This window comes from Cebus imitator, unplaced genomic scaffold (assembly GCF_001604975.1).
Source record: "Cebus imitator isolate Cc_AM_T3 unplaced genomic scaffold, Cebus_imitator-1.0 Scaffold23, whole genome shotgun sequence".
In the NCBI taxonomy this organism is placed as follows: Eukaryota; Metazoa; Chordata; class Mammalia; order Primates; family Cebidae; genus Cebus; species Cebus imitator.
In genome coordinates this window covers 8,132,485-8,145,275 of record NW_016107338.1, presented here as the reverse complement: position 1 = coordinate 8,145,275, position 12,791 = coordinate 8,132,485, and the positions used below count along the sequence as shown (strand labels likewise).

Sequence of the window (12,791 nt, the reverse complement as noted above, 5' to 3'; positions counted from 1 at the left end):
AAAAAAAAAAGCCTTAAAAGAACCATCAATGTTCTAGCCTTAAATAGTAATTTTAAAATATTTCTAAGAATAAGTTATCAAGTTTATCGATATGAGGAGGTCTTTTTTTGTTTTTAATTGGCCTAATTTACCTTAGAGAAAACAAGCCTAAGCAAATATATACCAAAGCTTCCTGCTCTGCCTCTGTTATCATCCTGTTCAATTTCTGAAGATTTTGCTGTTAGACGATGTGTTTGTGTTCAGCTGGCAATACAGGAACTATGCCAATATCAGAGTTCATCGGCACAGCTGTCTCCACCCTCAAGTGTTAAGACTCTACCAGAACCCTGCAGCTATTGCAAATTGCTAATATTGTGATTTCTGCAGAGATTCTCCTGCAGAGGCATAGAAACAGGCCCTGTCTTATTGTCCTCAAGATTTTCTACTTGTCAGTTCTCACAACAATGAATGGAATAAAAATGGGTTTTGGGTTGCCAATGACAGATCACTACCACCAGATAGTTCTGTACCAAATTTCCACAAAATACCAGAGGCTTCATGTGAACATGGTTGAGTTTCTCAGAAGGAGGCTTATATATACTCTAAGTTAACCAAATACAACAATTGTAATTATTGCATTAGTCAGTACAGATGAAACAGCATTTTAAATTAATTAAATCCATTATTTTATTCAATAGACATTAAGCAATCACAACGTGCCCAATGGTGTGGGGCCAACAACTAGAAAACTAGGCATTTGAGAAGTAACCTTGAATCCAAAAAGCTCCTATTCGGATGCAGAATCTAGCTGGGTATAAGCCCAACTTGAAATAGTGATAATTGCCATAGAGTGTACAGAAAAAAATACTACACACATGGCTGGGCATGGTGGCTCACGCCTGTAATCCAAGCACTTTGGAGGCCAAGGCGGGTGGATCACCTGAGGTCGGGAGCTCATGACCAGCCTGACCAACATGGTGAAACCCTGTCTTAAAAAAAAAAAAAATACTATATACAGACATCGATTTTGACTTAGATGTTGACTTTGACTTGGAGGAGGGGGTTATGGTGGGAAAGTCAAAAGGGACCACCCAAACACAATGGCTCAGAGATGGCTGAGGGCATGAGCAGAATTTCACCTACTGGAGAAGTGAAGGAAGAAAGAAGAGAATTTCAGAATAAAAGCAAGAGTAAGAAAACTGCAAAGGCAAAATAGTTTTGGGTATGGCTACTGATTCACTTTTTATATATTTTACTGGTTAAAAGGACAGAAAAGCAGAAGGGACCAGCTTTAATCAGAAAGGAGGTTGCATTTGCTCATATTCCCATGGAAACAAATCCAGACCACCACCAGCTGATGGAGTTTAGTCCATTCCAGGTCTGCCACCTCAGTAGCTGTTCAGCCTTGCAGTAGGCACTTAACTTTACACTATGACAGGTCGTAGCTTACAAGCTCCTTAAGGTCTTTCCAGTTTTTTTTTTGTTTTGTCTTGCTTTAAAGATTTTTTTTTTTCTTCTTGAGACAGGGTGTCACTTTGTCACCCAGGCTGGAATGCAGCAGCACAATCACAGCTCCCTGCAGCCTCGACCTCCCAGCCTGAAGCTATCCTCTCCCCTCAGCCTCCTAAGTAGGTGGGACTACAGATGTAAGCTACCACACCTGGTTAATTTTTATTTATTTATTTATTTTTTTGGTAGAGACAGGGTCTCACTATGTCGCCGAGGCTGGTCTTGAACTCCTGGCCTCAAGCCATCCTCTGGGCCTGGGTCTCCAGAAGTGTGGGGATTGGAATAAATCAAGATTCCAATTCTGCATAGCCAACTCCATATTTTTAACATTTAAGGATTCTATTCATGTACAGTAGAAACATAACCCCTTTTTAAGGCTAACACAAAGACAATGGATCAATACTCACTGTATCAGTTTAATTTCCACAACTGTTATCTCAGTTAATGTAGATCTAAGATTCCGGTAATAACCAACTCTGAATTTACACTACTCCCATTATCTTTAAGGTGTATCATAGAATTCTCAAGCCCAGATTTATTTAAATTCATTTTAATTCAGTATGCCCCTCATACTTCACAGCATTTTCTGGGAAGATAAGTGAAGTGAGAAAAATTATGGCAATGACAGATTGTTACCAATTCAGAAGAATAATGAACAAGCATGATTGGCAGAAAGGCTGTGAGCTCTGAGTCAGAACAACTGACGCTAGACACCCCCACCGGTTCACAGTGGTTAGTTAAGAGCACAGAGCCCTTCCTGAACCAGGTTACTGGAGTGCTCAATTCCCAGCTCCTTCAGTTATTCATAACATGACCTTGAGCAAAGGACTTCACCTCTCTGTGCCTCAGTTTTCCCATTTAAAAGGGATAATAATACCATCTACCTCACAGGATTTTTAAGAAGACTAAATGAATAAAGTGCTTTATAAAATGTATGCTGTCTTGGGCAACTGATTTGACCTCAGCTTTCTTATCAGTTAAATGCAGTGATACCTTCTTCACAGGGTTATCAGAAAATTAAGCTGAACCTGAAAGAAATCTCAGTGCCCTGCAAAGAGCCACACAAGGCACCTGTTTTATGCCTAGTCCTGTACTGTAAGCTTTACACAGGCTACCGCATTTAATTCTCACAGCAGCTCCACAAAATAGGTAGTTATCTATTCCCATTTTGTCCACTCCATATAAAACCAACACGACATATGTAAGTAAACTGCCTTAGATCATAAAGTGAGCCAATGGCTAAGCCTTAAGCCTTAAATATATGTTACAAATGCATTTCACTCAGGGTCTTCGATTGGTCTCTGGCTGAATAACCAGTTATAAAAGACATTCTTGCAGACAATTCAGGCAGAGTGTTAAAGACATTGGGGAATTATTAATTTTGTAAAATGTGATAATAGTATTGTGGTTTCACAGAACAGTGTTTTTATCTCTTGAGAAGTAAGCTCAAGTATTTAGGTACAAGAGTCCCAATGTCTGCAACATCTTTGAAATGGTTCAGCAAAAATACTTAACGCCTGCTTTATTAATGGGAAACCTTTCAACGTTAGGAAAAATATGACTGAAGGGAAGCTGAAAATCCATTCCCAGCAAGAAGTGGGTTACAGAGAAGAGTTCATGAAGGCAACAAAAGAGAAAGCTGAATGGCAGCTCGATGTCTCCACTTCCTTCAGGAAAGTTTATTTTGTCTGCAAATTTCCAAGCCATTCATAGCCATGATCAAATGCTTTAAAGATAGTGACAAAATACGTATGGATTTAAAAAAATTTTCCACTCTTACGCACAGAGGACCACTTACAATAGTTTGTTGATGCTCTTTACTTCTTAAATTATATTTTTAAAAGCCTGTAGAACTGTAAATCTTAACATGCATTTTTATGTGGGGGAGGGAATGAAAGAGTGAGGTCAGTATATTTTCTATACAGAAGCTATCTTTTCGGACCATCATCAACAAGAGCACACAAACTTTCCTGAATTACCATATATTAGAGGAATTTTTAATTAACATGGAAAACAATAGAAAACAGAACTTTTTTAAAATTAGGCACAATTTTACCATTTGCAAGATTCTGATTTACTGCATTCTGATGCTAAATGAAACACATATTTAATTATCTGGACCATTCAACAAAACCTTTACTATAAGTAGACTATCAAGTCTATCTTACCTAAAGTACAAATACATCTTCCCTAGGTCTCCAGTTTGATGCTACCAATCCTCTTAAGTAACAACCCCGCCTAGTTCCAAAAGGCATCTGAGAGACCGCAAACATAAATCCGTTAAAAGAAAAAAATAGATCAAAATTCACCCAAAGTAGGAATCTAGCAAAAATGGCTACCTTAATCAAACAATAATTTTAGCTCTGGACTTAAAGACAGTGGCAGCAAATAACAACAAAACAACAAAAAAGCAATCACAGCAAGCTCTGTAATTCAGAGAGAGAAACCTTACTGTCACAAACGTTTAAAAGAAATTTTTCAGATGGGCAATTACACAGGTACATTGAACAAATAATCGATGGTGCCTACCATCGCAGTTGACAGCCCATGAAGTGGCTTTCTTCTCAGGCATTTTAAGTCTTGTGCCAAGGTCATCACATTAAAAGTAACCCCCATAAGCCCATTTCTGCAGTGGCTAAGGTGCCAAGGCTTTCTCAGTCTCTAAGTGAAACTAGAACCTGTCCTCAAATATCCATCCTCTCAAGTGGACTTCTGACAGCAGTGGAGGCTGCGGCTTCAGGCTGGACTTGCTCTGAGAGCCTAAAATGGAGCTATCCTTTCCTCGATGGTGATCCCACCCGAAATCCTTCTCCTTTGGATAGCAGATGGAGAAAGATGCAAGGCTGACAAGCTGCTACAAAAAAGACCAGGTCAGGCCTGTATTCCCAAGAGGTGGGGCCAAGGTAGCAAGAATCTGCAAGGCCAGAGCCCAGCAACCAACCTCACGGCTGCTACTCTGTGTGCAGGTACAATCGAGGGCCCACAAAAATGTTGATTTATTGGCCACGTTCAAAAGGCAGCAAGGTCCAGCAGCGTATTCCTTCTCTATTTCAGCCCTAAAAGCGCAACTTTTTTTTTCATTTTACCATTTCAAGATGCCATATATGAAGACAAAGCAAAACATCTTAAATAGAAACACCAGCAGATGCAGTGGGATGTCAGTGACATGCATACCAGCAGGAATTCTCTCCTGTGACGGGTGTCTGGAAGATCAGGGGTTACTGCAAAGTTCCCTGGGGACTCACAGGAAGGAAATTGAAATTCCCTTTCCCAAACACCAGCCCCACTCCCGCCCAGCCTGGCAACAGTAGACACCAAAGGATAAAGGGGGTATTTCATAAAGTGAGTAGAGTAGAGCATAGCACTGTCACCTGCTGCAAGAGACAAGCCTCCCTGTCGCCCAACCCTGAGTCACTTCCCCTCCCTTCACTCTTGAGTCTCAATGCTTGCGCATGGGGTGGCGGGGGGGGGGGGGAGGGGGCAAAAGAGCTGGGGCCTCAGGAGCACGCCTCCCACAGCCTGCTCTCCCCTGCAAAGACACGAGCGGGGCCTCCCTCCAGGGCGCGTCCCCGCTGCCGCCAACTGGCTCTTAGCGCCCAAGCCCGCGCCGCCGCTACCTTGGCTAATGGCAGCACTGAATGAAAGGAGCCGATGCAGGCTGCGAATTTATGAATGTGCAGGGGAGGAGGGGAGGGATATCATGTGACAATAAAGGAGAGCGTCTTATTCACAAAAAAAAAAAAAAAGTGGTTGGTGGCGGGCACAGCCACTGAGCTGCAGCGGCGGCTGCCGCGCGGTGACCGCTCGGACTCCAGGCAGAAGACCTAAGGCACCGGACCCCACAGCCCCGCCCCCGTCGCACCCGAGACTGTAAACGCCTCGGACCCCGGAGGGAAAACCCCAAACCGGACCAGTGGACCGCGAGGCAGGAGGCAGCTGCACCTCCGCCCGGGTCTGGCCACAGGCACAGGTCCCATGCGGGGCGGCCCGAGAGCGCTCCGGCTGAGCGCCCGGAGCATTGTTTCCCTCGGGCCCGCGGGCCGGGCACAAGCCCGTGCACGCGCACCCGCGAGGTCACACACACACTGGCCCCCAGCGCGCTGCCCCGCACGCCCCCGCCGCACACGCTACGGTCCGCCCCGAGCAGCCGGACCCCGCGGGGCGCGGGTGCGGGCCACAAGCGCGTGCACAGGCACTCACGCGCCGCGGGGCCCCTCGGGCGGCTCTAGCACGCCGGCCCGCGCGGGGACCCTAGCGCACCAGACCCCCGCGCAGCCCGCGCCTGTCCTCCTCTCGCTCCGTCGTGTTTTTTATGAATGAAAATGTGGTATGCAAATGAGAGCGATTCAAGAAAACGAAATGGCGGAGCCTAGGCCCCAGTGGGCTCCGGAGCGGACTGCGGTGCTCGCGGCGCGGCGGGAGTCACAAAGTCACCGTGCAAAACCCACCGGCCCCGGGAAGCTGGAGTGGGGGTGTCAGGTCTTCCGCTCCAGCCGCCGAGGATTTCGGGGGCGTGGGGGCTGTGAGTCCTCAGAGAGGGAGCAGGGACCGCCCCGAGGTCACCCGCGCGCCCTTGGCCCCCGCAGCGGCCACCAGCCCGCCGACCCTAGGCGTGCGCCCGCCAGCCCGCGGCAGTTTTGGCCCCCTCCTCACTTCAACAAGCATGGAAGCCTCGCGTCCCAACCCTGACAGGTCAGGGAGTCGCTGCACCCCACGACAAGTTCACCCAATAAGCGTCCCCGCCCGCATCCTCAGCCCCGGCCCCCACGCCCCCGTGGGGCACCCTCGTCCCACCCCGCGACCAAACTTACTCGTCCGGGTGTGTTTCTTCGGTCATTTTCTTGTTCACCTAGACGCCTGTCCCGCGGCGGGCAGCTTTGCTCCCTTCATCTTCCTGTCTGCTCGCCCCCCTTCTTCACATCTCCGGAGATCGCCTGATTTGGGGAGGGGGGGCGGCTGGAGATGAAGGGGGCGCCGCAGGCAGGAGGGGAAGCAAGGCGCGGGGTGAGGTTTGGGGGAAGGGGTGCAAAGGCAGGCTGCGCGGGGAGTGAACGCCGCAGCGCCGAGAGGCGAGGCGGGCGGGGGCTCCGGGGGCTCGGGAGCAGGCGGAGGGGGCGAGATTTGGGAAGGGGACGGTGGTGGGGGGAGAGCAGGAGAAAAACAAGCGCGCCTCGGAGCGGCGGGGACTGCTGAGAGGAGGAGGAGAGCGCCGGCCGCGGGTCGGGGCTCGGTCCGGTGTCGCCCCCGGGAGGCCTGGCCAATCACGGTTCCGGGGAGCGGTCGGCGGCCGGGGGAGGTGCGCCTGGGAGGCGGTGCAGGGCGCCCCGTCCGAGCCCCATCTCTCGACTCCACCGATTTACTCCATATTGGATTCTCACCGCCGCCAACAGGAGGAGGAAGTAGGGCGGAAGCGATGACGTCTTCCCAGCGGCCAGAGGTGGTGGAGTGCAAAAAGCTTCCTACTTGCGACCGAAAAAAAAAAAGGGGGAGAAAAAAAAAAAACTTTGTCCCGCCTACTGAGCACGCCCGGCTTCCTCTCCCCCTCCCTACCGGCTTCCACTCCCGGGGGAGCCGCCAAGCCGAGTTGTTTGCTTGCGCCGTGACCGTCTGGCTCCGAATCCTCCTTGGTTAGGGCTCCGGGTTTTAGGAAGCCCGAGAGGAGGGAGGAGGCGGGAGCCGAGGACTGATACACATCTGGCTCCCGTTTTTGTCCCCTCCCTCCTTCCAAACCCCAGGATTAAAAATCGGGGGGTTGGGCGGGGGCGGAGATGGGAGGGGAGGGAGTGAAACAGCTGAAAGGGTGCTCAGGCTCTAAGGAACAACTACCCCCCACCGCAGGGTGGGAAAGTAGGAGCGGCGCAGGTGCCAGGGGCTGGCTTCTCCAACCCAACCTAACCAGAAAGGGAGGGGGTTCGACTTTGCCAAGATTCTGAATGGCAGAGGCTTTTCTGTTTCACGTGCAGCTTGCCCAAAAACGTTTGCATTTCCGCAGCAATTACGGAATTTCTCGGGTTAAGAGGCAGCCGCGGCCGGGCGCGGTGGCTCACGCCTGTTATCCCAGCACTTTGAAAGGCCGAGGCAGGCAGATCACCTGAGGTCAGGAGTTTGAGACCAGCCTGGCTAACATGGCAAAACCCTGTCTCTATTAAAAATACAAGAATTAGTTGGGTGTGGTGGTGGAAGCCTGTAATTCCAGCTACTCGGTAGGCTGAGGCAGGAGAATTGCTTGAACCCGTGAGGGGGAGACTGCAGTGAGCCAAGATCGCGCCATTGCACTCCAGCCTGGGCAAAGAGAGTGAAATTCCAATTCCGTCACAAAATAAATAAATAAATGCCTCAATTTAGTATTCCTAAAATTTACATGCATATAGGAGCCACAAGTGCTCCAAAGCATTTCACCTTGAGTCAGGGAGAAACTGGTGATTTACTCAAGGCTTTGTGCTTATCGCAGCCATGATCTCTGTGGACATGGAGTGGGGTTCACGTTGGTGATGTGTGGTGGTGGGGAGGGCATGAAACGGGATGGAACACACAGGTTCTGGTTTTCTCCTAGCAACCCTGAGACCCCGAAAGAGTTTTCTTATAAAACAGGAATATCAAGACCAAAGTACTAACCAAAGGCAAGATCTCATTGTCCTCTAAATCCCTAGAAGGCTAAGGAGTCCACCCAGTTCTCACCTTTGGCCATGGTTGCTCTTCTCCCTGGGAGTGCTGTGAGAGATCCCATCCTGTTATTCCTGAGCTTCCCAAAACACAAGCACTTACCCATGTCAAAATTATCCACCCTATGGGCCTCTCTTGGACTCCACCCTCCACCTAGTTTCAAGGTATGCAAATAGCAAGGTGGCAGGTGAGGTGATTATTAATTTTTGCAGGTAGGCCAGCTCTATGAGCAGGCTAAATTGGTGTCATCACCACTCACTCAGCCAGCTCTCTGCCAATAGCAGTGAACGACTGGCCCAGCCTATGGACCAGGTTGCCAAGGGAACAATAGTAAACATTCTAAGGTCCAGAAGTCCCCAAGTCCCCACTGGGATCACCTGGTGCCAGACTCCAGCTGGGCTATCTCAGGCAGGTCCTCTAAGTCTTGAGTTCAGTGTCTGTTGTATCGGAATAATACCCACAACATAGGGTTGCTGAGAATCTTAAATGGGCTATACAGTGAAGGCACTGTATTAAGCACACCACATGCAGATTCCAGGTAGCCCTTTCCATTCTTGGCCAGCTAGTTTACTAAATGCTCGCCTCCACTCTGTTCTTCATGTTCCTTTCAATAAAGCCTGCTAGTTCTCTTCTGCCTTGTTCATCATCCAAAAGGGGCCTTTTGATAGAAACATTACTAGCAGGTCACCTCTTGGTCCTCCGCATCAATTACTGTGGTTGAGGCAAGTCTGACTCCTGCAGCTCCACAGAATAAATGAGGATATTGGGCGAATAACTCAGATATGTCTGTTGATCTGAACATCAGGGTTTTATCAAAGTCCATTGCATTGTTGCTGCAATAGGGGATATCGCGGATTTAGGGCTTTAATTGACTGTCACTGCTGAAAGAACTAAGGACCCACATCGCTGTCTCTCCCCGCAACCCGCAGAACGGGGAGGAGGGGGTGGGAAGTTCTGAACGCGATCAAATCAATAGTGTTCAGTCAGAGTAGGATCGTAAAGATTCAAGAGTAATATCGATCTGCTCACAACTTCACGCAAAGCCAGCGGGGGCCCCCAGCAGGTCCCCCACCTACAGGCCTCTCAGTTCCGAGTCCAGGGCGGGGGAGAACCCCCACCCGGGCCCTTCCCGCGGGCCGCCCGGAAAGCCCGGAGCGCGGAGCCGGAGCGACCCTCCGCGGCCGGGGACGGGCATGCTCAGTAGCCCTGCAGGTCCTGTTTCACCGGGAAGCCAGCCGCGGCCCCCACCCCTCCCGCCAGGCTCGGGCGCCAGAAGAAGCGGACATTTTAGTCTCTTCTGCAATCCGCTCTCTCGTTCGTGTCCTTCGCCCCCTCTCGTCCGTCCGGGTCCGGTAGGGCCGGGAGTGTAGACTTCCCCAGGGGCGGGGTGGGATCTGAGCAGTCACTCGCCCTCCCCCTTCCCAGGGGCGGGGAGGGGGTGATTTAGGGAGGACTCCACGGGGCCGGAAGGTTCGCGCCGCCCCGCCACCGCCCGGCCCGCAGAAGCCCCCCGCTGCCGTGGCGCCCCCGCTCCCCGCCCCGCTAGGCGCGCGCAGCTGCGCTCAGGCCTGTCCTCGCCTCACCCCCACTCAGCCCCTTCGGTATTTCTCAATGACCGGCGCTCCGAGGACACTTCCGACGCGGGAGGGAGGGGTGTCATTAGCGCTCAGTTTATCAGTTCCTTCCGGTCTCCCCGAGCCCAGCCCTGCAAGCGGCCCGGCCGCGCCTCGGGCGATCTGGAGCCTTTATTATGATGTTTAAGTAAGCAGTCGTGTGTGCCAAGTGAGTTTGTAGCCCAGCTGTCTCCCCCAAGCCCCGCTGGCAGGAATGGAAACCCAAGCTCTCTCGTAATGCAGGGGATGATGCAAACTTAGAAACTGACCCGGCGCCCGGGAATGAGGCCCCCCCCGCCCCGGGCGTGCGGCGGCCCAGTCCGGGCATGAATGGCTGGAGCCCGATTGCATAATCTGCGCGGTATAAATAGCCGGCGGGCGGGCAGCTGACGCGCTCGGTTGTGCCGTTATCGTGCAATGCTTCATGCCCAGTGCCGTTCACTCCCAGGTCGTTTTCTCTTTCAGCTGCAATGCCGGGATTTTAAATAGCAGAAATGAAAGGCCCCTGCCCCCGCCTCCCTCCTCCCCTGAGTTCATGTATTATGAATGAAACGCCAGCCTCGCTGCTTCCCTGAGGTTGCTCCACTTCAGGTAGGAGAGAGGCTCAATGTCAAGGCAGCGGGCTACCAAAAGTTGGGTGTGTGCGCGCGTTGGGGAGGGTCGGAGAGCAGGAAATCATTGACAGGCTGGGAAACATTCTTTTCGAGAAAATGTAACCACTCGAGGTGTGCCTCTGGAGTTTCAGTTTACAACTGTACAAGCCTCAGTCAATTTAAGAATGGATTATGCAAAGGGGCTTTCGACTGTGGCTTGCGCGCCCCACACCCTAGGCCGCTGTCTCTGTGGAAAGTGCTGTTTCATTCAGAGGAGCTGGTTCCTGCCCTCCGAGGGAGGCAGCACACATCCTCCCTCCCCTCTCATCCCCTACTTTAAGATGAGCCCTGAGGACCCTTGAGGGTCTCTAGAAAAGCGAATGCTGGTCACTGTAGTCATTCTCTAGTTCCAGAACCCCTTGGAAGCTTCAGCGAGGTCCAAAGCTGAGTTTTAAAACGTATTTTTTTCCAACTGTTTTTCATAAATAGGTAGTCATTTTAAAAATTAAAGGATTCAGCAAGTTTTCTTCCTCTCATAAATGCCAAATATCAGCTTAATCTCTTAACATAAAAATGGCCAGTTCTTCACTAATGGATTTCTGACACGTGAAGGGCAATGGTCAAGGTCATGGTAATTTTTGCATTGGATACCCATTGCTCCAGTCTGCGTTGAAAGCACCAGGGCTCTATGAGGCAATAGGGATACAGAGGTGAAGAAACCCAGGCTCCTGCCCTCCAGGGATTCAGTCAGCTGGGGCCACGACATGTAAAGAACACATGACTCCACGAGGCAACCGTTTTGAAAAATGAAGTAGGCAGAAGAGAAAGCAGGGGTCAGGGAAAGGATCCAAGAAGGATGGTGGGAGTGCCCTTAGATAACTGGAAGGGGAGGGATCTCCAGGATAAAGAACCGGGTTACCACCAAGGCCCTAGGTGTGAAACAAACGTTGGGGAAGGGGGAAGGAGGTGCGGGAAAGGGTGGGGAAGGGCAGAAGCCAGGCCAGGGAGGTCACACAGGCCTTGCTGAAGAAGGTTACCCTTTATTTTGAAGTCATGGAACGTTTGTGGCCGGTTCACAGTTGATCTTTGTCTAGTCACAGATCTCAGCATTGGCTCCCAAAGTTATGCAAATGTGGGGCAAGTGGGCATCCATTGTTCTGGGATTAGGGCAGCAAACAGAATTCACAAACTGACAGCTCCTAGGCCAGATAAGGCCCCAGACAAGTTTTGTTGTGCCTGGTTTTTTTTTTTTTTTTTTTTTTTTTTTATCAAGCTAACAGCTTAAAACCGGAATATTTTACATAAAACTCAATATTTTTGGCTCCTCCTGAAAAAAATTAAAGACTTAGCAACTGTGAGTGCCAGATTTCTGCTGGGTAACCGTGGATGGTTGCTGAGTAGAAGCTGCCCTGTTTGTCAGGTTTTTGGCTCCCGGAGGCATTTGAGCTTTTGACCCCTGGCATAAAAGGATGTTTTGTGACTGGGTGAAGGCCCCCATCTGAGACCCCAGGCAGGTAGAGCTTGTCACTAGGTAAAAGCAATTTGCATGAGGAGCCCTGGGCCTCTTGGGAGGCCAATCGCCAATCTCCTTCCCCCAAACACTGTAATCTAGCTAGGCAGGCCAGGCAGGGTGGATTAGAATGGGCCTACCCACAGCCCACTGGCAGGGAGCAGTGAGGTTCCTGAAATAACAATGAATGCTGATCCCAGCTTGGGCTCTGTTTCTAGGGAACCCAAACTAAGAGAAGTAGGCTGTCTCCCACCAGGGTAGCTGAGGGGGTTCAAGTGATCAACTGGGCAAATCACCAAATTTGTGGAACAGGTTTTACAAGTTACATAACCAAATAGTTTAAGCAGGGAATGCTAGACTCAGGTTTTACACTTTAATAGGCTATTCTAGGCATGAAGGATGGTTTGTAAGGTACAGAGCAAAGACTGGTTTGGGAGAAACTTTCCTCTTCTGAGTACATGACAAAGCACAGTGACAAGGGCCATGGAAAGAAGTAACCAATTCCAAAGACACAAATGGGGTAGAAATGACTTGGTTTTATGATCTATTAGATATGGGGGCTCATGAAGAGGTCTAGGATAAATTCCAAGTTTCTTTCCCTTTTCCTTGGGAAATTGGGTGTTTTCTGGTCCCTTAACATGATCAGGGTAATAGGTAGGGAGTAGGAGGAAGGCCAGGATCACTCAAGATGGGCGGTGGCTACCACGCAAGTCTGGGACCCACACAATAGGTCAGGGACTGAGGGATACAGATAGGACAAGACCAAGTACAGCAGATCCTGGAGGTGGAGATGGGGAGACAGTTCCCTGAAGACATCATTTGAGGAACTGGATTCAGCCTTGCCTGCAGCCTGATGATGCTCTGGACTTTTAAGATGGTAAAAGCTAATATATCTTTTTTTTTTTTATTTTTTATTTTTTTTTT

General features: G+C 50.1%; 1 protein-coding gene and 1 long non-coding RNA gene across 7 annotated transcripts in view; one reads left to right on the top strand and one right to left on the bottom strand.

The window, feature by feature from the left end:
- Positions 1 to 9,850, bottom strand: part of SPRED2 (sprouty related EVH1 domain containing 2) — a 136,098-nt gene extending 126,248 nt beyond the window's left edge. Inside the window, exons 1-2 of one of the 2 annotated variants that reach the window (XM_037736167.1) lie at positions 9,768 to 9,850; positions 6,300 to 6,947 (exon numbers count right to left, since the gene is read on the bottom strand). In XM_037736167.1, coding sequence (XP_037592095.1) covers positions 6,300 to 6,325 — 26 coding nt within the window. In that variant the 5' untranslated portion in view covers positions 6,326 to 6,947; positions 9,768 to 9,850. Of the gene's footprint in view, positions 1 to 6,299; positions 7,162 to 9,767 lie in introns of those variants that run through there. The other variant, XM_017522127.2, reaches the window with a different exon arrangement.
- LOC108299695 overlaps positions 9,332 to 12,791 on the top strand; it is a 54,813-nt gene continuing 51,353 nt past the window's right edge. For 4 of the 5 annotated variants that reach the window (XR_005199005.1, XR_005199006.1, XR_005199004.1 and 1 more), the window contains exons 1-2: positions 9,843 to 9,933; positions 10,230 to 10,355. This is a non-coding gene — a long non-coding RNA (uncharacterized LOC108299695). Of the gene's footprint in view, positions 9,504 to 9,842; positions 9,934 to 10,229; positions 10,356 to 12,791 lie in introns of those variants that run through there. The other variant, XR_001823066.2, reaches the window with a different exon arrangement.